The sequence below is a fragment of the Lactuca serriola genome, chromosome 2 (genome assembly GCF_051521515.1).
Source record: "Lactuca serriola cultivar US96UC23 chromosome 2, Lser_US96UC23_V15, whole genome shotgun sequence".
Lineage (NCBI taxonomy): Eukaryota > Viridiplantae > Streptophyta > Magnoliopsida > Asterales > Asteraceae > Lactuca > Lactuca serriola.
The window spans coordinates 12,785,302-12,810,549 of record NC_136409.1 but is presented as its reverse complement, the minus strand read 5'-3'; the positions used below and the strand labels follow the sequence as shown (position 1 = coordinate 12,810,549).

Sequence of the window (25,248 nt, the reverse complement as noted above, 5' to 3'; positions counted from 1 at the left end):
CTCTCCTTCCTCTTGATCTACTTCCTCTTTTTTCCTCAAAACCTTCAAGAACACACACAAAAGCCTCAAACTCTCAAGGAACAAGCTTATAACGAGGGTTGGGAGCTCTGGGGGGTGAATGGGGGCTGGCCTGGGGCGGGTATGCTGTTTAAATAGGGTGCAAACCCCTGAAACTTAGGGTTTCATCCAACAGCGGTGACTCGCCGAGTCCAGAATATGGACTCGCCGAGTCGCCAACTTAAAATGGTCCCGGGTCCCGTCCTTACTCGGCGAGTCTGACCTATGACTCGCCGAGTCCACGGCAAAAAGAAAGAGAATACTTAAATAAGATTTACGTACCAGGAACCAGGTGCTACAGTATATTATACATATTAATCACCGAGTTGACCGGGTTTTACAACACTGCTCAGTTTAGTAAGGGACCGATCGGGGAGCACTCGGGATTTTGTAACTCGCCTTGGCAAGGGGCCGAATAGCGAGTACTCGGAGGAGTAATCGGCCAACTCGGCGAGTTTTACAACACTGATGCCAGTTATTACACCTTCTTGGGTCTATTCATCATCTCCATTACAGGTCTTTGGCCCCTCATCAAACAGTCAATTAAATCCAAGGTTCCATCGATTCAACAAAGCTTATGTATTACTCATATGAAACAATAGATTCCTAACAACGATTCATTTAGTAGTGCAAAAGACGTAAATGAAGAAAAGGATGGAAAGAAAAAAATGGGTGGGTTAATTTACGCTTTATATTTATTACAAAAGAATCGCTTAGAGGGGCATTATTGTCGATTATCTTTAAAAGTATGTGGATGAATCCATATACTAGTAAAATAACACTCAAATCTCATGACTTAAAAAAATAAGGTTCGTGTTTCGCGTTGTAATATCCAGAGATGAGGATTAATATCATAAAGTACATGTGATATACTAAATTAAATTTAAAATAAAAAAAATCAGAAAACTATTTCTTCGTATTTATTTTAATTTAAAAAAATTAATTGAATATTTGTCTTATAATATTAAATCTCTATTTCTACATTTTTTTATATCATTTTACATTTCATAGCTCCACCAAATTTTCTTATCACATAGAATATTATCTATCTTTTCAGTTATTAACTAAATTTTCTAACTAATATGCCAAATATAGGTTTTAGAATTCTTTTTGAATATTAAAAATTATTTTTAACATACAATTGTTAGCATATAAATTATTTTATTTTTCGAGCTTCTATAAACCAAAAAAGTAGTCTATAAGTTTATTTTTATAAAAAACTACTCAAACTAATGTTTCAACGAACTTATTGAGCTTTTTTAAATTCTTCCACCTATATACTTTATTGATAATAATTCAAAAAAACTCAATTTTCTACATATTATTTTACATATTTCTGCTATCTTATCAAGTATATTTACTAAATGTCACTTTTTAACAAATAACTTATCAGATACTAGGTCCGTTAAAAAAATTGAGATACCAGGTAACTATAAAAATGTATTTTTGAAGAAAATATGATGGGTAATTTGCAAAATTGGTCCATGTGGTTTACCAAAAAGTGTAGTTTCGGGGCATTTTTTGACACATGGATGGTCTAAAATTGAAACATTAATGCGGGATTGGTCTCTCGAATTAACTGACGTTATCTTTCTCAAGTTAAGTTAGTCACATGTTCCTCATGTGAGGGTATATTTGTCATTTTACAAGTTTTTGTCAAATTATATTGTCATTAATTTTTAGTAAAAAATAAATAAACTCTCTCTCTCTCTCTCTTTCTCTCTCTCTCTCTCTCTCTCTCTCTCTCTTAGTTGGAAGACCACCGAAAAACTCCTCTTTTCATCACCACCAATCTTTTGCCATCAACACCACTGTCAGAAACCTCAACCAGTCTCCTTCACATTTACCCTCTACCATATTTATCTCTAGTCCTCAGAAAACCTACATCTTAGGTCTATTTCTAAAAATCATGAAACAAATCAGTCGTGATTCATGATTTCATTTGAGATTTGGTTTCGAATCTAGGAATGAGCAAATACTTATGATACAGAAAAGAACAAGGGAGATGAAGATTACTGACACATACATACTGTTCTGTTGGGTTTTTATTTAAAAATTGTTTCAAAAACACAAAGATAGCAACATAAGACTTTAATTTTGAACAACATAAAATTAGTTTTATTTCCACCAAAGGATCTATTTGCAAAGTTTAGAAAGAAAACAACAACCATAGAAATGTAAAGAGTTACAACATTTGAAGTCTTTGGTTCCTTTTGGAAATTAGGAAATTGATGAAGATGACAAACTACTCAAAGGAGAGCTTCTCTAAAAATATCGACCCAATAAGAGTAAACCACCAAATCATGCTAGTCTTCACTTATATATTAGTTATTCATGAGCCTTAGAAGCATATACCAAATATAACTTCCAAGGAGAACAAACTAATGGCTCAAACTCCATACCAAACAAGGAAAATGAGAAGAAGTGAGAGAACTTAAGTGTTCTTGATTTTGGGTGAAAAAAAAGAAGAAAGGAAGTGAAGAAAAGCTAACTCAAAGCAAGCCTTTCTTCATGTCTTTTATTAGTCATAAGTAAGTACATACGGACCTTACATATCAAGGAGTGTAAGCAAGTCCATGCAAGAAGGCATTGGGCATTCAAGAAAGTCAAACACTCCAATTACCCACTCCATTGTTATAAGTCTGTTTCCCATGAACCTCATATCCACAGAAAGGTGACGAGAAGCCCTACGCTTCAACTCGTCACAGCCCCTAGACTTCCTCATGCCCGGTTTGCAGCACATGAATCCCTAAATCACAGACAATCCAGAACAGGATGTTACAAAAAGGATGACATAAGACGTGTCATTCACTCAATCTAGTAACTTGTATTTTCATTCCAACTAAAAGACTTACTCAAAGTGTCCTAGAAACAATAATTCCCAATAATTCTCAATATGTTGGTAAAATATTATTTTCACAAAATAATGTTTTTCCAATCAAATACAAGTGTTGATTATATTATTAATAATCAAATTATACTAATAAATGATCAATTGTTAGTAACGTGTTTAAAGGTGTGACCTTATAGGATCATATGTCACCAGCAATATCGTTGTATAATGTCTCTTGGGCATAATTATTTTCCAATGTCCCACTTGCACATTACTTATCATAGATTGATATAGACAGTGGTAAATATCTAGCTACATTTTACTGCCTCCAGTAACATATGAAAAAGAATGTCATTCATCAACATCCAATTGCCAAAAGCTCTAAGTTTCAATTAATATATAAGGTAAGTTTAAACTTTATCCATTTGTAACGGACATCCTATTAAACTTTAGACTTGGATCGCAATCAATCTCATTTTGGTTACCGTAGTAGAAGCCTAACTCTCAACATATAAGATGAACAAATCTTATATTGACTACAAAAGTCTCTTATATAGTTCATACCATACCTAAAAATAGCCTTTATAGCTGCCAGATTATGGATTCGCATTTGACCATATCAAAGCACATCACTCCTCATACTTAAGTCCCACTATGTAATCTCGAGTATTAAGGATACAAAGATAATACATTTTAATCAAGTATCACTCATGAATGCGATCTATGAGGTGATCTTGATGTGGTTCTGTTCAATATCAGTTCTTTGACAAGTACCTATGAAAATTGTTTACAACCTATTGCCTACTTTCATCTAGTGGAAGTCAACCAATCCATTTCATATTAGTCTTACTTCATGATTGCTCCCATAATCATGATTGACTATGAACTTTTATAATACTAAGATTAGTCACAGATTAAACATGTTAATACACAACACAACAAGTATTATTGTGAAGATCAGATTCTAATATATCAAAACAATATATAATAGTTTTTTTAACGTTCCAATATCCAAATACTATATCCATATCAAATCCCATTTCTAGCATAATGAATTCAAATAGTTGAAGTGCGACCATTCATACTTAGCTTAAAAGAAAATTTTTATCAATGGGTCTGACTAAATTTAATTTGTGTGAATTCTGCAAATAATCTCATCTCCATTTTTTACTTTGGTCTAAGTATATTTAAATATATTTGAGAATATGATTGGCTTTATGATTTCATTTAGAGTCTCTTTGCTTTTAATTATACTCTTAGAACTCACAAAATATTTCTATGTGATCATTGAATGGTAGGACTATACATAGTTTTTCAATGAACTCATTCATCAAATCACATTTGATTTCAGCTTTTAAAGTAATGTATTATGATTTGTAGTAAATTGTGCTATTATGTTTTCTTGAAACTCATTCCAACAAAATTTACTCTTCATTCCATAATGGGGTCATAATCCAATTATAATTCATAATTTTATATAGAAAAAACATCATAAATGGTCCATGTGGTTTCCCGAAATCTAAAGTTTAATCCTTGTGGTTTAAAAACCTCATAGATGGTTTTTGTACTTTCAAAACTTTTGATGTTTGGTCATTTTTGCTAACTCTATTAGTTTTACACCGTTAAATGAAGGGTATTTCCATCATTTAACTATCCAGAGACCTTTTATGAGGTTTTCTTTTCCTTTATTTAAAAAAAATTAAATTTAATATCGAAGGTCTCTCTCCCTCCCCCTCTCTCTCTCTCTCTCATACACACACCATAGCCATATCCCCACCCTATTCTACTCTTTGTCTACCATTACCACCACCATCGCCACCACCTTCCACCATCACCACTGCCATCATTAGACCAAAATCACCACCCTTATTTCTCCATTCCACCACTACAAAACACCATAGCCATCGTTACTTCCACCTACCAAACCACCACATACCCTTCACCACCGCCATTATCTTTACTAATATTGTATTCTTCATCTTCTTTATTGAAACTGCTCATTTTTTATCCCATGTGAGTACCCAATCAATAATGAGCAAAAGCAACCATCTCATTCATTAAACCAATCAAAAGTCCATCAACTACACTAGATCTTAGAGCTTCAAAATTATCAGATGCAAAAATAGTAAGAAGTTGGAGGTCATTGCTTCAACAAGTCGAAAACAAATTAGGCAAAACCCCCAGTTAATGAAATCGATTAAACCTGTTTGGAAGCCGCCAAAGCAGTTTCCTTGAAATCAAATGCTAGGGTTTCCAACATTTACACAGATTGAAAAACCATAAACCCTCCACCACCGATGCCATTAGCCATCGAATTCACAACACCACCAGATAGAACAACCCCAACAACAACATTGGTATCTTAGGAGGTTTTTCTAGTGGGGATAAAGAAAGCTTAAGTGGTTTCTAGATTGAAGTCTAATGGAACGAAAAGAGGCTTCCGACTTGAAATTCGGTGAGGATGAAGAGAGATTTCCAGTGATGCTATGATATCCGGCGAGCAATGATGAGGAAGTGGTGAAGCTTTCAGACGGGGCCACTAGACATCGGAGGCAATGGAGTTATCAGTGTTGTTCAAGTAAAGCCCACTACGTGCCCAGTAACCAAGATGATGCAAAAAGAGGGTTGAATATAAATAAGGACTACATTTTGTTTTAATTTCTAATTTGATCTTAAACATAATGTGCAGGGAATGGTCTACGATGTAAACATTAATTGACAATATATTTTATTTCTCTTTTATATTTATATACTAGAAAAGTAAACATGTTTCTTCTTGTCAAAACATTATCTTTAATTTCAATATAGATTATGAAAAGAAATCTAATTTCAACCGAATTCTCTTTGTCAACTTGTTGGATACTACACTATGCAGGTGCTGTCACAAGTAAATTATTTAGCAATGGAGACTGTTGTGAATGCCATAGTTGCCGAGATTCTGGTTGTACCAGTTACGAACCACATACGATACCTGCTTTTCTGCAAAAGGTATGTGACCGATATGCGTACCAAAACGAGAGAGTTGGATGTTCTAAGAGTTGGTGTTGAAAACCGTATTAACCTGAGCACAAGAAGTCATATTGAGATTCCACCTCTAGCTAGGGATTGGTTGGACCAAGTACAAGCGATCAATGCAAAGGTGGAAAACTTTCCAAGGGATGTCTTCAGTTGTTTTAGTCTTAGGACTAGATACAAGCTTGGAAGGAAAGCATTCAAAATAATTAAGGAGATAGAAAGTATCAAAAGACAACACTTTCTGATCACGTGGACAGAATCAATGGAAGCTTCCATCTCTAAACCGTTAAGTGATCTCCATGACTTCCAGTCAAGAGAGCAGAGTTTTATAGAAGCATTAAAAGCAATCGCACCGAGCCACTATTCCCACATGATAGCCTTATGTGGGATGGGTGGGGTTGGGAAGACCACTATGATAAAAAAGCTTAAGAAGGTTGTGCGAGATAAGAAAATGTTTGATTTTATGGTTGAGGTGATTATAGGGGATTGGAACGACCCCCTTCGTATTCAGGATGTTGTAGCAAGTTACCTTGGTATAGAGCTAAAAGAGGGAAATAAGCTAACAAGAGCTGAGAAGCTTCAGAGATGGTTCCAGGCCAATTCAGATGGAGGTAAGACTAAATTCCTAGTGATACTTGAGGATGTTTGGCAGCCCATTGATCTAGAAGATATAGGTTTAAGTCATTTTCCTACTCAAGGTGTAGATTTCAAGATCTTGTTGACATCACGAGACATAGGTGTTTGTAAAGTGATGGGGGTTGAAGATAATTCAGTTATCATTGTAGATGTCTTAACAGAGACAGAAGGCCAAAGTTTGTTCCGCCAATTTATAAAAGATTCAAATAGTGAAATGGATCCCGCTTTCCATGAAATTGCAGATAATATAGTAAGGAGATGTCAAGGTTTGCCAATTGCCATCAAAACTCTTGCCTTGAGTCTCAAAGGCAAAAGCAAGCCTATGTGGGAACATGCACTGGATCGTTTGGAGAACCTGAACTTGCAGGACATTGTGGACGAAACGTTTAAATTGAGCTACAACAGTCTTGAAGATAAAGAGTCTGAATCCATTTTTTTGCTTTGTGGATTGTTTCCTCCAGACTTTGATATTCCTACCGAGGAGTTGCTAAGGTATGGATGGGGATTGAAATTATTTATCAGAGTTTCTACGATAAGAGAAGCAAGATACAGGCTCAACGTCTGCATTAAGCGTCTCATGGATAAACATTTGTTGATTAAAAATGAAGATGATGAGTGCGTGAAGATGCATGATCTGGTGCACGCTTTTGTTTTGGGTATGTTTTCTGAAGTGGAGCATGCTTCAATCGTCAACTATGGTCGCATGCGATGGTACCCTCAAAATTATACAAGCAACTCATCTTACAAAAGTGTGTCATTAACATGCAAGGGTATGTCCGAGTTTCCCAGAGACCTCAAGTTTCCAAACATCTCCATTTTGAAACTTATGCATGCTGATAAGTCGTTGAAGTTTCCTCCCCACTTTTATGAATCAATGGAAAAGATTCAAGTTATATCGTATTATGGAATGAAGCATCCATTGCTTCCCTCTTCGCCTCAATGCTCTACCAACCTTCGAGTGCTTCATCTTAATCAATGCTCATTGATGTTTGATTGCTCTTATATTGGAAATCTTTTTAATCTGGAAGTCCTCAGCTTTGCTAATTCTAGCATTGAATTGTTACCTTCAACAATCGGAAATTTGAAGAAGCTAAGGATACTTGATTTAAGAGGTTGTGGTGGGCTCCGTATAGATAATGGTGTCTTGGAAAATTTGGTCAAACTTGAAGAGCTATATGCAACGGTTAGCCGTCAATATGGGAAAGCCATTAGCTTCACTGTGGAAAACTGTAATGAAATGGAAAAAATATCAAGCAAGCTTTCTGTATTAGAATTTGAGTTCTTTGAAAACAACGCTCAGCCGAAGAATGCGTCATTTGAGAATCTTGAAGGATTCAAGATCTCAGTGGGACGATCTTTAGAAGGAGATTATCTCAGTAGGAGCGCAAACTCGCTCAAAAACACATTGAAATTGATCACCTCCAAAGGTGAGCTATTCGCATCTAGAATGCATGAGCTGTTTTCGAAAACTGAGGTGCTTTGTTTGAGTGTGGAGGATATCAATGATCTTGAAGATGTTGAGGTGAAGTCCTCACCTTCTACATTTCCTCGATCCTCTTCTTTCAAGAATGTAAGAGTCCTTGTCGTTTCAAGGTGTTCAGAGTTGAAATGCCTTTTCACGCTTGGTGTTGCAAATGCTTTGTTAAATCTTGAGGATCTTCAAGTTTTCGATTGCTCTCTTATTGAAGAACTCATATATACTGAGGGTAGTGGACAAGATAGAATTGGACTCCCCATGCTGAAGTCTCTGTCTTTGTGCAACCTACCAAATTTATTGGGTTTGTGCCGTAATATCAATATCATTCAGCTACCACAACTAGTTGAGTTGGAACTTGAACATATTCCAAATATCACAAGTATTTATCCCAACAGTACGTTTGGAATACCTTGTTTCTTCAAGAACGAGGTATATATATATATATATATATATATATATATATATATATATATATATATATATATATATATATATATATATATTAATGTTTTTACCCTTAAAAGAATCTTTCAGTTCACGGCTGTATTAATTAATGGATGATTAATTTGCAGATGGTGATTCCTAAGTTGGAGAGACTGAAAATTTATAGCATGGAGAATTTGAAGGAGATATGGCCTTGGGAATTCCGGACGAGCGAGGAAATTATGTTGAGAGAGATAAGCGTGAGTAATTGCGATAATCTTGTCCATATGTTTCCGTACAATCCCATGACCCTGCTGCGTCATCTTCAAGAGCTTAAAGTACGGAATTGTGATTCCATTGAAGTGTTATTCAACATCGACTTGGATTGTGCTGGTGCAATTGGAGAAGATGACAACAGTAGCAGCTTAAGAAGCATCACTGTGAGGAATTTAGGGAAGCTAAGAGAGGTGTGGAGGATAAAAGATGCAGATAACTCTCGTCCCCTTGTCCGTGGCTTTCAAGCTGTTGAAAGCATAAGCATCGGAGGATGTGAGAGGTTCAGAAATATATTCACACCTGCCACCTCCAATTTTGATCTGGGAGCACTTACCAGCATGAGTATAAAAGATTGCAGCAGAAACAATGAATCGGTGGATTGTAGTCGAGAGGAAAAGGTATGCCTCTCAATTTTACTTTCTAGTTCCTCAAGGGTTAGTATATTGAAGTGTTGTTTCACACTTGGCATATCATAACTAAATAGAAAACAAGGGGCGGACTCAAAGTCTCAAACGTGTTCATCGCAATTGGAAGGCAAAATTACTAACTACCAAACAACCAACCGTTTCTTGCAATTTATAAGCGTAGCTAACAAGGGTTTTATTTATTTATTTATTTATTTAAATTAATTAATTAATTTATACATCACTTTATAATATTCAGCTGAAATTCTTATTATGAACACAAGCACTTTCAATTTATAGTACGTAACTTGTTGTTCCTTGAAAAATTAATTGTTTATAAATCATTATAGATGTATTAAATTATTATCTTTTATTATAAGTGTAATTAATTTAATAAGTTTAACCACTAAAAATTGTCAGTTTGTTATTTTTTTTTTAATTTTTATTTTTACACATGGCCCCAAAAAACCAGTTTAACTTACATTGATAAATTCTTATTATGAACATAAGCGCTTTAAATTTATAATAAGTAGCTCGTTGTTCACTGAAAAAATTACTTGTTTAACTAATTTATTAACTTTTATTATAAGTGCAACTAATTTAATAAGTTTAAGCACCAAAAATGGCAGTTTAGTTTAGTTTAGTTTATTTATTATTATTAAAGACGTGGCCCCTGAAAGCCACCTCAACTTACAAAAAGATTGACATTTAATCAAATAATCATTTTTTGTACTAGTTTATAGGGAAAATGACTTGCGAGTTCAACTGTTTGTTCAAAAAAAAATCCTACAAAATTAACCTTTCATCAAAAAAAAAAGTGTAAGTTATATTTTTGTTCAATTCTAAAGAATGCCAAAGAAGAGAAACAAATCATATGATTTATTATCATATCGGGAAAAAAATTTGTAAGACCTACGTAGTTTCCAAAACATTCAAAAAACTCAATTATGTTTTATTTGTTAAAAAAACTCAACGAACTTAACATTTTGAATAGACAAAACATGATTAAGGTTTTTTGAACGGTTTGAAAACTTCATTGGGTTTTTTAGACAAAATGTTAAGTTTGTTGGGCTTCTCGTACAGATAAAATATGATTGAGACTTTTTAAACGGTTTGGAAAGTTGGTTAAGCTTGTAAGTAATTTTCCCTAGTTTATAAGATATTTTATTAACTAAGATAATATATATTTATAAACGTTTTAAAATTTTGTATTATAAACTGACTTATAATAAAATTGTTATGTTTTGTGATCATTTATAATTACATTTAGAAATAATACATCGATTATGTTACACATGTATTGCAATATTAATTCCAAAACGACTTCTAGCATATATTAATTAGTAATACTGTTTTTTAAAGGGCAATGGGCTTAAAGGGCATTATGTTTTCACATTTCTTCAATTTTAATACTGCATTATTTTGTCATATATCGAACAATATCTTATTTTTCCAAGTTAATTTGTTCATTTTTTAATATTTCGCTGGGACCTTTCTCGATACCTAGTTGCCATATAGCGATGTTGGAAAATGTAATGTTTGATTTGGAATAAAAAAAAGTAAAACATAGTGATTTATGTTCCAAAAATGGAGAATTCAGTGTGTCCGAATCGAAAAAAGTAAATGTCTTGTAACATAATTGAAAAATACAATGTTCGATTTAAGAAAAAAAATAACGCATTGTTAAAATCGAAACATAAAATAAAATAAAATAAAAATATAGTTTATTTTATGTGATTTTCATTTTTCAAAATATGATGTAAAATTCAATATATTCCCTCGTCATTGTATGTTTTTAAGTTTTGATGGTCCGGGTGTAAAAGCCTATAACATGTGCCTTATAGTAAAGCCTATAACATGTGCCTTATAGTAAAAGATACAATATTTGAAATAGGGACTTGCGTTGTGTAGGAGGATTTGTAGCAAAAAAAATAAAAAGATATTTAATTTCTCTTTATAAAGTTGTCACTTAGATAAAAACAAGGTGCTGTTAATTAGTGACATAATATTACATTATAACCTTGTTACACTTGCTTATTGCTTAATTACTAGCTAGTTGAACTTTTGAAAATATTTGGCATCTTAGTTAATAGTGGGGATATTTCTTTAATTTGCCTCTTTTCTTTATTGTATGGGAATCTTTTTACGGAAACGATAAATAAATATATTAATAAAACCAAGCACCATGAATAGCACAACACCACTTTGACTAACTGCCAACCCCTATATTGTTTCTAAACTTGCACTAAACAAAAGATAGAGAAATAACAAAATCAACAATCCTAGATGGAGAGGAGCAAATTGAAGTCATGATCTTGTGTGTTCTAGGGCAATTACCCCAACATGTTGTGAAATAAATGAAATCGATCCCACCAGAAGATTGACGATCCATGATATCACACCATTATAAAAAAAAAAATACATTGTTAGAAACGATACATTAAGACCATTTGACAAACATCTTCTTTGTAAACTTTTTGCCCTTCCAATGTCATAATTTTGTTACATTTATTTGTTTAAAAGTTCATTTATTTGAAGAAAAAAAAAAGTCAAATTAACTTTCATTTGTTGATATTTTCATCATTTCCAAACTTTAATTTTGTGGGGATATATGTGCAGCTAACCTTATCGGAGGAAGAGAGATCACTAGTCTTTGATAGAATTTGTGATGTTCTATTGCCATCCTATCTCGTAAAGAATTTTCATGAGCTCCGAAAACTTGAATTAAGGAGATATGAAGGAGTGGAGGTGGTGTTTGAGATAGATAGTCCAACAAGTAAAAAATTGGTAACAACTCACCATAACCAAAAAGAGCCAATACTTCCCAACCTCCATGAATTATATCTATATTATATGGACAATATGAGTCATGTGTGGAAGTGCAACGACATGAATCAATTTGATATTTTTCCAAGCCAACAATCAGAATCTCCATTCCACAACCTCACAACCATATGTGTTTACCACTGCAATCACATCAAGTACCTGTTTTCACCTCAAATGGCAAAACTTCTTTCCAACTTAAAGAAAGTGGAAATAGATGATTGTAATGGTATTGAAGAAGTCATTTCAAATAGAGATAATGAAGATGAAAAAATGACTACATTTACATCTATCAAAAGAAACGCCACTTTGTTTCCTTATCTTAATTCTCTTACTCTTGGTTTCCTTCCAAATCTCAAGTGCATTGGCGGTGGTCTACCAGCTGCTGCTGCTGCTACTACTTCTACCTACTTACGTGACATATACGAGGTACATATTCAACAAATCATTTAGGCCTCGTTTGTTTTTCTATAAAAGTACTTTTTGACTATTTTTCCTTTCTGACGGGTAAACGTTTTTCAAGTGCACGTCTTTTTCCGCAAAAAAAATAAATAAATAAATAAATAAAAGATATTTTAACCACTTAGACCATCTTCTATCCAACTCCAATTTTTACTTACAAAAAGTATATTCCTAATATATTTCATTATTCCAACTTACATAGATTGTCAAATACACCCCTCTACTAATTTAGTTTTAACAAATATATAATCTATATTTTTTATTACATTAATATTAAATATAAAAGATTATATTTATAATAAACTTATAAATAAATATTATACATTCATTTTATAGAAATTATTACACATACACACTTTTAAATAAATGTTATACATATATTTATATAAATATTAGACATACACACTTTTAATTATAAGTTTTGTAAAATAAGTTATCGTTTTTTAAAATTTCAATATGTATTTAAATTTTTATATGAATTTGATGAACAAAAAACAAACTTTATATTTATAATTAATTGATATAATTTAATATATAGCAAAATATTGTAAATATAATACCTAAATTATAATTAGTAGGTAAAAATGAACTAAAAATGTATAAATATGTAAACAGATGGACTAAAACCGACAACATAAAGTTTATCACGATTTTGGGAGAAATGAATAGTATAACACCATATTTGGTGTAATACTATTCATATCCTCCAAAACGAATGAATAAATGGAAGAGAGTTGGAGAAAAATGAAAAAGAAAAAAAGAAAAAAAATAAAGAATAAGAGTGGATTGGAGATGCTCTTACAAAACAAACAACATCTTAGTTTCTTCTTAAATATTTGTTTTCTATGGAACAAATTCTTAAAAAAATCATGAAATCACATAGAAGAGATTGACTTTTTACAGGTTGCAACTGAGTCATTATTTGCTATGCAAGGCAACTAAATAGGTTTGCAAGGCATTAAAAAGCATCATTTCCAAACATTTATTATTTATCAGTATCATCTATACTAATAATGTTTCTATTGTAATTAGAAATTCCTAGCCTAGCTAGGTGTGCCATTTTATGTATATCCTTTGTTGTTTTTGTAAACGAACACTCAAGCGCTTTTCATTCTAAAAGTTGTGTTTGTTTTGTCGTTTTGACAAATTTTCCTTATATAGCAATAATTCAACTAATTAGAAAGTCGATGCGGTTTCCAGCGACGTTTCCTACACTATATTTTTATGGTGATAGTTTTTATCTTTGGATTTTTTTTAAAATAATTTATAAAATGATATATTTTGCCTTTATAATTTTGATTTTTTGACGTGACAGTTTTACCTTTGTAATTTTATATTTACAAACAAAAAGTTTTTATCTTATACTAATTGGAGTAAATTACACGAATCATTCCTCGTGCAGGTGTCAAAATACACGTTCAGTCCCTATTTTTAAAATTTAACTTGGACCGTCCCTCGTTTGGTTAAAAGTTACACGTTTCATCCCTCATTAGTTTAAATTTTCATGTTTCATCCCTCGCTAGACATAAAATGACTAAATTTCCCTTTGTTATTTATTTTTCATTTATTTTTAACATTTCTGACTATATTTAATTATTAAAAAATATTTTAATTACATTTTTAAAACATTAAAAATAATATCTATATATATTTCTCCCTTCCTCTTTTGTTGAAGAACACCTAAAACCACCATCACTGGAAATATACACCTCTATCGGAAATCTACACATTTATCATCGGAAATCTACATCACCCCACCTCACACGACTCCCAGGTTCTAAGCTCAAAAACCACCACATCATTTACCATTTCCACCCTCCTTATTTATGTCTTCTGTTCCAGATGTGATCCTACATTCAATTGATAAGAATCATAGCATACAACTAGCGATGAGTGATTTCTCTATTGACATTTACATCGAAATGACAACAAAAGTTGTTGACAGAAATGGAGGAGTAATTGGAGCATTACAGTAGTTTTTCAGTGTAGAAAGCTTAAGAAAAGAAGGGGGCTTTGGATGGGACTATGGCAGAAGGGATGCGTGTATTAGATCTGAAAAGAGAAGCAAAGAAAGAAGAAATGGAGCAGAGTTGTACCAACACAACCATCTTTTGTTAACACCACCACCAGCCGACACATGTACACCAAAACAATCATCCACCATCAGCATCATCACCCCCAACAGCCACCACCAAAAAACCCACCCACGAGCACTTCAAACACCAGTTTCTCACATCGATTTCTTGATCTCTCTGTTGATGATCTTACATAGATATAGGGTTCAAGATTTCTTCATCAGATCTATTTATTCTTGAGGTCGATTTCAATATTTAGGGTTGTTAGCATAGATTTAGGGAAATGGTTGGGGTCTCATTTTGGCTTATAGATTTGATTTGGGGTGAAAGTGAAGGCGAGAGCGGAAGAAAGGTAGATGAAGCTGATAAATGGAATAAATGGAAGGGGAGGGGTGGAGAATTGGGGATATTTATTTATTTATTTTATTTTTTTAAGTGATAAACAATTAAAGAGAATTAAAAAAGAAATTATCAAGGGTAAAATAGTCTTTTTATGTGTGAAGGGATTAAATGTACAAATTTTAAACAAACGAAATAGGGACTGAACGTGAAATTTGACACTTAGACCAACGCCGATTCGTATAATTTACTCTAAAATCTTTGTAAAATTTTCTTTTCTCTACCTATATTTATTAATTTGACATTTTTTACCCTTTCCCATTTAGATTATCATTTTCTCGGCCTCTATTTTCAACTTTAAAATATTACTTTTATCTTTTTTATTTTCTAAACTTTATTATTTATCCATATATTTAATACTATGTATAAATACATTTATATAAAAAAGAACTTTAAATCAAGGTATAAAAATATTTAAATATGTTTTTTATATTTATTTATTATATTAATAATAACAACTTTAAAAATAAATTTATCGGCGTTTTTCTAATAATAATAATAATAATAAAGCTTTTTTTTATAATATTCATAATGTTTTGAACCAACTTACGAAGTAGTCTCATATTAATTTTTTGAAAAAAGAAGAAGATTAAATGTAACATTTTACCGGTTTTGATCACTTTGTTATATATATATATATATATATATATATATATATATATATATATATATATATATATATATATATATAATATTTTCATAAACTGATAAAAAATATTGATATTTATTGAAAAAAACCATTAACTTAATTAATACCACCTTATTTATAAATTCGAGTTTATTTACGTTTCAACTTATTTAAATGTATGTGTCGATATAAATTAAAGACGGTCAATGTTTCCGCGTAAATTTATTGCTTCCGTTCGTTAATATATATATATATATATATATATATATATATATATATATATATATATATATATATATATATATAAATTACTTGTTTTTCTAATATGTGTTGATATAAATTTGAGTTTTGACTACTTTCGACGTAATGTTTTTTATGTTTTCATGCTTATTTTTACGTACGGTTCCTAAACATGAATCGGGTCATATATAATATGTTTTTTTTATTTGAACTTTTGCTTATTCACTTAAAAATTCTTACTTATTTTTATTTACGTTTCGGTATAAATTCGAGTTTCTTTATGTTTTGATAAATTTTGTATACGTTTCTATGCTTTAATTTATAGTCATTTCTTATGTATGACTTCAGTGTCATATAATACGTTTTCATATAACGGTATAAACTAGAGTTATTCAATGGTAGCGACTTTGTATATTTTATCTACCAACAAATAGAATAGTAGCTAATTTTTATCAATACAATCGTTAAAATTCAACTTACAAAATTGATTGGCATCGCCGCAATGCATGCGACAAGTTACTAGTTGTATGTTAGGTTCTAACCTTCTAATAGCTATAATGATACTTTATACAACATGTTAATCACCTAAGAAATAAATGCTATCACATTAGATATGATCTTTAAATAGTTAATAAAATTTGTTTTTCAGAAAACAACAAGCTTTATCCAACATATAGCTTAATTTTAGATTCATTTTTCATGTGTTGCAGCTTCAAGCAGGTGGTGATTGGAGCTTGTTCCAATACTCTGGACAAATAAATATATTATGTTGTGACGCATTGTCAAGTGTGATTCCATGTTATGCAGCAGGACAAATGCAAAAGCTTCAAGTGCTCAGAGTAGTGTCCTGCAATGGGATGAAGGAGGTATTTGAAACTCAAGGGATAAACAACAACAATGGTTGTGATGAAGGATATGGTGGCATTCCAAGACTAAATAATGTAATTTGGCTTCCCAGTCTAAAGATATTGGAAATTGAAGGTTGTCCCCTTTTGGTACATATATTCACATTCCTTGCATATGAAAGCCTGACGCAACTCCAAGAGTTAAGGATAAAGAATTGTGAAGGAATGAAGGTGATATTGAACAAAGAAGATGAATATGGAGAGCAGCAAACAACAACAAAGGCATCTTCTTCTAATAAGGTTTTGGTCTTTCCTCGTCTCAAGTCCATTAAACTAGTGGATCTACCAAATCTGGAGGGTTTCTTCTTGGGGATGAATGAGTTCCGCTGGCCTTTATTGGATGACGTTACCATCAAGGATTGCCCCAAAATGAGAGTGTTTGCTGCTGGTGGGTCTACAGCACCAATCCTCAAGTATATACGAACAAGCTTAGGCACACACCATGTTCAAGAGTCTGGACTTAACTTTACCACTTCACATCACCAGGTGCAATTTTTATGTTTTTGTATTTACCTAATTAAGAAACAATGATGCCAATAAGTGAAAGTATTACATACATTGATACCTTTTCCAGTCTAAGCTTATATATGTTGTCGCTTGAATTAATTTTTTTTGAAGGTCCAAAATAAACCTTACATATCTAACTTATTTTTTGATATTAAAATAGCAACCCAATAGAAAATATTAGTAGGAGTTCATTGATAACCTTCATCTTTATTAATTGCTGCTTTTCCAATCTCATTAAAACTAAATCATATGGCATTAATTTCATATGTTTTTTTAACATACATCATGTGTTTTCCTTATTGAACTTGCAGACCCCACTCTCAAGTTTAGCCTCTACAAGCTCAGGCCCTGCTACTTCAGAAGGGGTAACTTGGTCTTTCCATAATTTGGTTGAGATGGATGTGAGATCTAACAGATCTATTGAAAAGATTATTCGATTTAAGGAGATGCTACAACTTCAAAAGCTGGAAAAGATTCATGTAAGCTACTGTCATGGGGCAGAGGAGGTATTTGAAGCTCTAGAAGGGACCATTAGTACTACTTTTGATGTATCACAAACTACAATTGTACAACTTCCAATGCTAAGAGAAGTGGAGTTAAAATATCTTGATGGTCTAAGGTATATATGGAAGAGCAATCAGTGGACAACATTTGAGTTTCCAAACCTAACAAGAGTTCATATTTATGACTGTAAAAGGTTGGAACATGTTTTTACTAGTTCCATGGTTGGTAGTCTATTGCAACTCCAAGAGATACATATAAGTCAGTGCAAACTTATGAAGGAGGTCATTGTTAAGGATGAAAATGTTGTTCAAGCAGAAGAAGAGGATGAGAAATCTGATGGCAAGACAAATGAGATAGTTGTGTTACCTTGTCTAAAGTCTTTAACACTTGATTCACTTCTATGTCTTGAAGGGTTTTGTTTAGAGAAGGAGGATTATTCATTGCCATTATTGGATGTTTTGAGAATCAAGGAATGCCCATCAATAGTAACTTTCACCAAGGGAAATTCAGCTACTCCACAACTGAATGAAATAGAAACAAGTTTTCGCTCGTTTTATGTTGCAGAGACAGACATCAACTCCTTTATAAAGATCAAACAAGAGGTTAGTAGATGTTTCTTGCTTTAATAAATTTTAATGTACATTAGAAAAGTTATCATTTATGTTGTCTGTTAATATTAAAAACCCTAACCATTATCTATATCTTCACCTCTATATATATGCAGGAATTCAGAAGACATAGTCCAATGTGGATGTAACGTAACTATTAAAGGTAAATTCTATTTATGCACCCTCTTTTTTAACCCATAAACTTTATTTTAATGCATCAACGCCCTTTGATTCATGTATTTCAGATGTATTCATCATGGAATTCTTGCACGGATTTACAAGTTTAGATTGTCTTTGCCTCTCCAAACAACATTAAAAATTAAAGGAGATAATTGCAGGATAACTAAAACCATTTCGTGCCTCTGAAAGAAATGGTACTCATATCTATTTTTAGTTCTCGTTTTTTTATTAGTAGTTTCTTTTCCTTCTTGTTAAGAAAAATTGTCAAACTGTTTATTATGCTTTTTACTCATAACTATAAGAACTTATTTGTCATAATTATTGGTTGAATGGCATTTTAAATATTTGCTTTGATTGTCCAAACATTTTTTGTAGAGTGTCATAACCAAGAATTTAAAATTTTTACGAGAAGCACCAAAAAATTATACAATATTATCGATTGAAAATGGTTGTTAAAAGCACATACCCCTTGCATTTCATCCTTACATCATTAGGAGCAGGGAGTTGATGAAAGATGTTAATGGTTGAGGCGTGTTACTGGAGGTACCACTGCTCCGGTATAGGGCAAGTTCATCAAGGTGAGGGTTGAGTGGGTTCATCATTTGTTTCAATGCACTCTCTTTACTCTTATCCTAGTTGTACACTATACTTCATTACTTGTTTCATTGGGTGTGGGTTGTGAGAGATAGTGTAACGACGTAAAATTTTTGACCAATTTTTAAAATTTCAAAAAACATTGATTTTAATAAATAAACAATAAAATGCCACAATGTCAATTCACCAAACTCATGTTCAATAGAAAACAATATATAAAACTTCAGGATCCTCTAAATAATAAAACAATCTCCAGTGTGTATACAATCAAGTCGGCGCCTTCTCGTGATCCTGAGAAGTAACTAAAACACATAACACATAACACGGTAAGCATAAAGCTTTGTGAGTTCCCCAAAATATCATACACAGCTCATTAGCCACTCTAGGCCATAACTCAGTAAGACCCTCTGGTCAATATGTCTCAGTGGAACCCTCCGGTCCCAACTCAGTAAACTGATAGCAACAATATTCAGCATAAATCACAAAGACATAATGCAAAATATTACAACACAAATAAACACATAAAACAGCTCAATCACACAAAGATACCACTCTTGGTAAGTATAGTGAGAAGACTCAACTCGTAAGTAAGCTAAATGAATGAATACTTCTCGCACAATTATCACCAAATCTTGCCTCCACCTAATCACATAAGATAATTAACTCTTTAAATCACACATTTACTAAGTTACCTCTCCCTCTCTCTCCCTCTCTCTCTCTCTCTCTTGAAGTGGGAAAAAGACCATTTTACCCCTCCATGCTTTGCTAAAGACAAGGTTGACCAAATCCTAAGTCAACAGAAGCCGAACTCGAGTGAACAGTTAATGTTGACCCTACTCATCGAGTGCACTTATGGGACTCGACGAGTCTGCTCGCCATCCATAGAAATACTCAAAAGTCCGGCTAAACTTGACGAGTTAACCCATCAATTCGCCGAGTTGTTGCATGATTAAAACCCTCGGGAAAACCCTATCAGACTCTTCGAGTCGGTTCCTTGACACGGCGAGTCCATTTAGAATCATATCTCATTTAGTCGATTTCAAGGCAGAGAACCTTCCCTAACTCTAGATCTACACACCTAAGGCTCATCTATCACGTAAAGTCACAGACTTTACGTTCATGCGTCTCAATTTGAGCTTAAAATGCTAAAACACACCACAAAAAGGGGTTTTCCCTCAACATCACCATTATCGTTGGATAAAGCAGGGACTTTTGGACTCTAGGGACCTCACATGGTCCAGATCTGAAATCCAACCCTCTCAATGAACATGAAACACTCAAGGTCCTCATATTTGGGTGTAAAAACCCTAAATTCACAAAATCATGAGGTCTATACAAAATAATGAGAAAGGTGCAAGCTTTATACCTTTCCGAGAAGCTCTGAAGTGAAAAAACCTCAGATCTAGCAACACATTTGTCACAACTAGGAATTTAGATGCTTGTAACAACAACAATGACAACTTTTGTGAACCAAAAATGGGAAAGCATGTATGATGCTTATTCAATAACAACGAATTTTCAATCAAACGCTCTATGCAAGCACTTCAAATAGTCAACAAAGAATTGGAAACCCTAGAAATCCCAGTTTAAGTCCATTTTAGACTAGGGTTTTCCTTTTGTGCCTATTGGACCAAAAAGTTTCCAATCTGATTATTTTGGGTTTAGAACTCTTAAATGGGCTCTAATTGGACCCATATACATGAAACTTAATATTTTGGGCCTTATAAGCTTAAAATGAACTAGTTTATCTTTAATGGGCCTTGTTTGGCCATAACAAAACTAATTAGCCCTAATGGATCATAAAAATCATCCCTTGATTTATTTTGGGCCAAAAATCACCTAATTGGGCCATAAGATGGACTTAAGAACAAAAAGCCTAATTTTCCTTTCTCCTTTCTCCTCCTCTCGACCCAAGCCACACATGGGAGGAAGAGTTGACTTTAGAATTGCCACCTCCTTATTATATCTTGGTTCTCCATGCAATATCCCATGTTCCCAAGTAACCATCTCATCAACACTTTCTCTTCTCCTCTCTCTTTTTCTCTCGGCCGAAGACACACACCCACACGCACATTTCATCCAATTTTTGAAACAAACTCTCTCAAGAATATCCTCACTTTTCTTCATCAAATTTTTGAGATTTAGGAGTGTTTCAAGGAGATTATTTCACAAAAATCATCATCTAAGGTAAGTTGATGTTTAAATCTATGATCTAACTACTTCATTTCATCAAAAACCTCCGCCTAATCTATTCAAACTTGTGATCTTACATCTTAGAACACATCTAAGTTCGAGATCTTCCAAGAAGGCTTGCTAGGACCAAGTTTTCTTCATTTCTTCTTTCTAAATCAAAAACAACAAGCAAAGGTGAGTTCATACCCTCTTTTTCGGTTTTACTAGTTTTATGTGGGAGAATATCAAACATGATTTATGCTCTGAAGTGAAAAAACCTCAGATCTTGCAACACATTTGTCACAAATAGGAATTTAGATGCCTGTAACAACAACAATGAAAATGTTTGTGAACCAAAAATGTGAAAGCATGTATGATGCTTATTCAATAACAACGAATTTTCCATCAAACGCTCTATGCAAGCACTTCAAATAGTCAACAAAGAATTGGAAACCCTAGAAATCCCAGTTTAAGTCCATTTTGGACTAGGGTTTTCCTTTTGGGCCTATTGGACCAAAAAGTTTCCAATTTGATTATTTTGGGTATAGAACTCTTAAATGGGCTCTAATTGGACCCATATACATGAAACTTAATATTTTGGGCCTTATAAGCCTAAAATGAACTAGTTTATCTTTAATGGGCCTTGTTGGGCCATAACAAAGCTAATTAGCCCTAATGGATCATAAAAAACCATCCCTTGATTTATTTTGGGCCAAAAATCACCTAATTGGGCCATAAGATGGACTTAAGAACAAAGAGCCCAATTTTCCTTTCTCCTTTGTCCTCCTCTCGGCCCAAGCCACACATGGGAGGAAGAGTTGACTTTAGGATTGCCACTTCCTTATTATATCTTGGTTCTCCATGCAATATCCCATGTTCCTAAGTAACCATCTCATCAACACTCTCTCTTCTCCTCTCTCTTTTTCTCTCGGCCGAAGACACACACCCACACACACATTTCATCCAATTTTTGAAACAAGCTCTCTCAAGAATATCCTCACTTTTCTTCATCAAATTTTTGAGATTTAGGAGTGTTTCAAGGAGATTATTTCACAAAATTCATCATCTAAGGTAAGTTGATGTTTAAATCTATGATCTAACTACTTCATTTCATCAAAAAGCTCCTCCTAATCTATTCAAACTCGTGATCTTACATCTTAGATCACATCTAAGTTCGAGATCTTCCAAGAAGGCTTGCTAGGACCAAGTTTTCTTCATTTCTTCTTTCTAAATCAAAAACAACAAGCAAAGATGAGTTCATACCCCTCTTTTTCGGTTTTTACTAGTTTTATGGGGGAGAATACAAGAAAAATGTGTAGATCTATGTGTATGTGTGTGCTATGTATGATTTTATGCATGTATGTGTGATTGTATGTGTTTATGTGGTAAATATGCAACAAAAAGAGTAGAAATCTCGAGATCTATGCTATAAGAAGAAAATCAAACATGATCCAAGTTATATTACACTAAACAAGTCAAAATAGTAATCTCTAAGATTATTATAAAAACATTGCAACATAAAACTCATTTTTGGGCTTAAATTGTCAAATAAACAAAAGTTGGGTGAAAAGTTACTATTCACGGGTTTCTTGAGGGTCAAAAGAGTCAAAACAGTTAAAATAAATGTTTTTGTGACAATAATGCTCTTCAAAGGACCTGAAATGTAAATAATAGCTCAATGAGCCAATTTTTGGGCTTTTCGACCCATTAAGCCCAAGGTTGTGAAAAATCCGATTTTCAATGGGCTAAAATGAAAATTTTCTCAAAACTGGGGATAAAAGAGGTAAACAAAATCATTTCAGGGGTTAAAATGCACTCCTTTACCAAAAAGGATCAAATGTAAAATTTTTGGATTTTCGGTCAAAATTGTAGAAGTTGCAAAAAGTTTGGACTTTAGCTGTAAAATACTTTTCTGGAAGGGTTGAAACTGATAAAAGTAAATTTTGAGCTAAAACCACCACTTAAACAAAGTCTATGGGTCAAAACTGACAAGAAAATGGTTTTAGGGCCTAAAATGTCTTTATATATATATATATATATATATATATATATATATATATATATATATATATATATGTGAGGGGCTAAAATTGTCATTTTTATCCAAGAAGGGCTGAAATGGTCAAACCAATATTTTGAATCAATTATTTTATTATTCAGATACTTGGGTCAAAAATACCAAACCACAACTTGTGGAAAATGGCAAGATGAATATACATAAATTCCGAATATCGGTCTCGTATCGATACAAATTTAACAATTGTTCAATTAAACATTCCGACAACTATACTATACCCAAAACAAGTAAACAATAAATTCTTTGGGCTTGAAAGTTCCAAACATGCTTATTGGGCCTTTGTGACCCATTAACATGATTTTTGGGCCCAAGGGGTAATTATAAATGTTATTTGGCCTTCTATGACCCGATTTCATATTGAGGGACCCTCAATGGCTTCTAAGTGCTATTGGGCCTTAGTGGCCCATTAGCATTGCTAGTAAGGTCCAAGTAATCAAAAATGAAATGGGCCAACGTGTCCTTCGTATACCCAACAACCTAAAATAACTCACGAAGGTAGCAGGGCTTTGTATTTCCTCTTATTCTCGTTTGTTAGGCTTATGTGTAATCAAAGTAAACAAATACATGTCAATAAACGATAGTAATCAAAGTCAATTTGGGATTTAGTGAGTAATAACGGGTGGCACCAACGTGTGCCGGTCGTAGTCTGTAGTTATAATCAAAGTCTCCTGGAGGGAGAGCGAGAGTTTGTGTATAGATTTATACGGGGGTGACTCCCCCACACCTCAGCTGTTCGCTACAGTTAGACTCGGCCAATCTAGGGTGACAAAATCTTAAGATCAATTCCGACGTTCACCATAGTGCCAAGACAGACGAACTAGTCATTATCATGCATGGTTATAACGACTCACATAAATAAATCCAAAGTACACCAAGTAAACAAGGTAATTCAAAATCATTCACGTAATGAGTAACCATTCAAACCGTTATATGATATTTTTATTTTGGAAAACATCGGGTTTTCCGGGGAAGTTCAACATTTTCACTTGTACGTTTAATACTAAGTTTTTCAATTATACATGTTTTGAAATCATCATGCATATATTTACGAATCTTCACACCTTTTTATAAACAATGGTCTTTTCAGAAAATATCGGATTTTCTAGGTTGTTTTCGTTCAAACTACACAAAACATATTTATACCAAACATGCTTATGAACTCACCAACATTCTATATGTTGACCCGTTTTCAAAATAACTTGTATTCTCAGGTAACAGGTAAGCTGAGGAATAAGTACCAAGTATGTTAGTGTGTTGCACAACAAAATATTGCAGGACCTATCCTCCCTAAAATCAGCAGCAAGGAAACAACAACAAAAACAACCGCAACAACAACAACAACAACACCAACAACAGCGACAACAATGCAGGACCAAGCCCTACCTGCTATGGATGTGGAAAGATTGGGCATTACCGTCGAAACTGCCCCAACAACAACAACCCCGGGAATGGAGGAATAGGAAGAGTGCTGACCATGGGTCAGGGAGAAGCGGTTCAGGATCCCGCTGTTGTCACCGGTACGTTTCTCCTAAACCACACTTATGCATGCATCCTATTTGATACCGGGGCAGAACAAAGCTTTGTGAGCAATAAATTTAAACACTTTTTAAAACAACAACCCCAAAATCTTAATGAAACCTTTACAGTGGAAATGGCCAATGGGAAAATAGAATCCACTGGGGAAATCTATATCGGATGTACCCTAGCCTTAAACCAACACATCTTTCGAATAAACTTAATTCATGCTTCCATTAGGATTTTTGATGTGATTATTGGCATGGATTGGTTAAGCCCCCACCATGCTAAAATTATGTGTCACGAGAAGGCCGTTCGCCTTCACCTTCCAAATCGTGAAACCCTAATTATATACGGAGACAAAGCTAGCACAAACCCACGTCTTATATCGTGCATTATGGCACATAAGTATCTGCAAAAGAAGGACTTGATGTTTCT

General features: G+C 33.3%; 1 protein-coding gene across 1 annotated transcript; it reads left to right on the top strand.

Moving 5' to 3' along the window:
• The first annotated feature begins 5,664 nt into the window (after nucleotides 1–5,664).
• LOC145085982 (uncharacterized) lies at nucleotides 5,665–18,758 on the top strand. The gene is made up of 7 exons (XM_079023695.1): nucleotides 5,665–8,447; nucleotides 8,591–9,115; nucleotides 11,741–12,373; nucleotides 16,459–17,139; nucleotides 17,472–18,266; nucleotides 18,389–18,435; nucleotides 18,518–18,758. Exons 1-6 carry the CDS (start codon nucleotides 5,760–5,762, stop codon nucleotides 18,419–18,421), a joined length of 5,355 nt encoding a protein of 1,784 aa, XP_078879821.1. The 5' UTR covers nucleotides 5,665–5,759; the 3' UTR covers nucleotides 18,422–18,435; nucleotides 18,518–18,758.
• The last annotated feature ends 6,490 nt before the right edge of the window (nucleotides 18,759–25,248 follow it).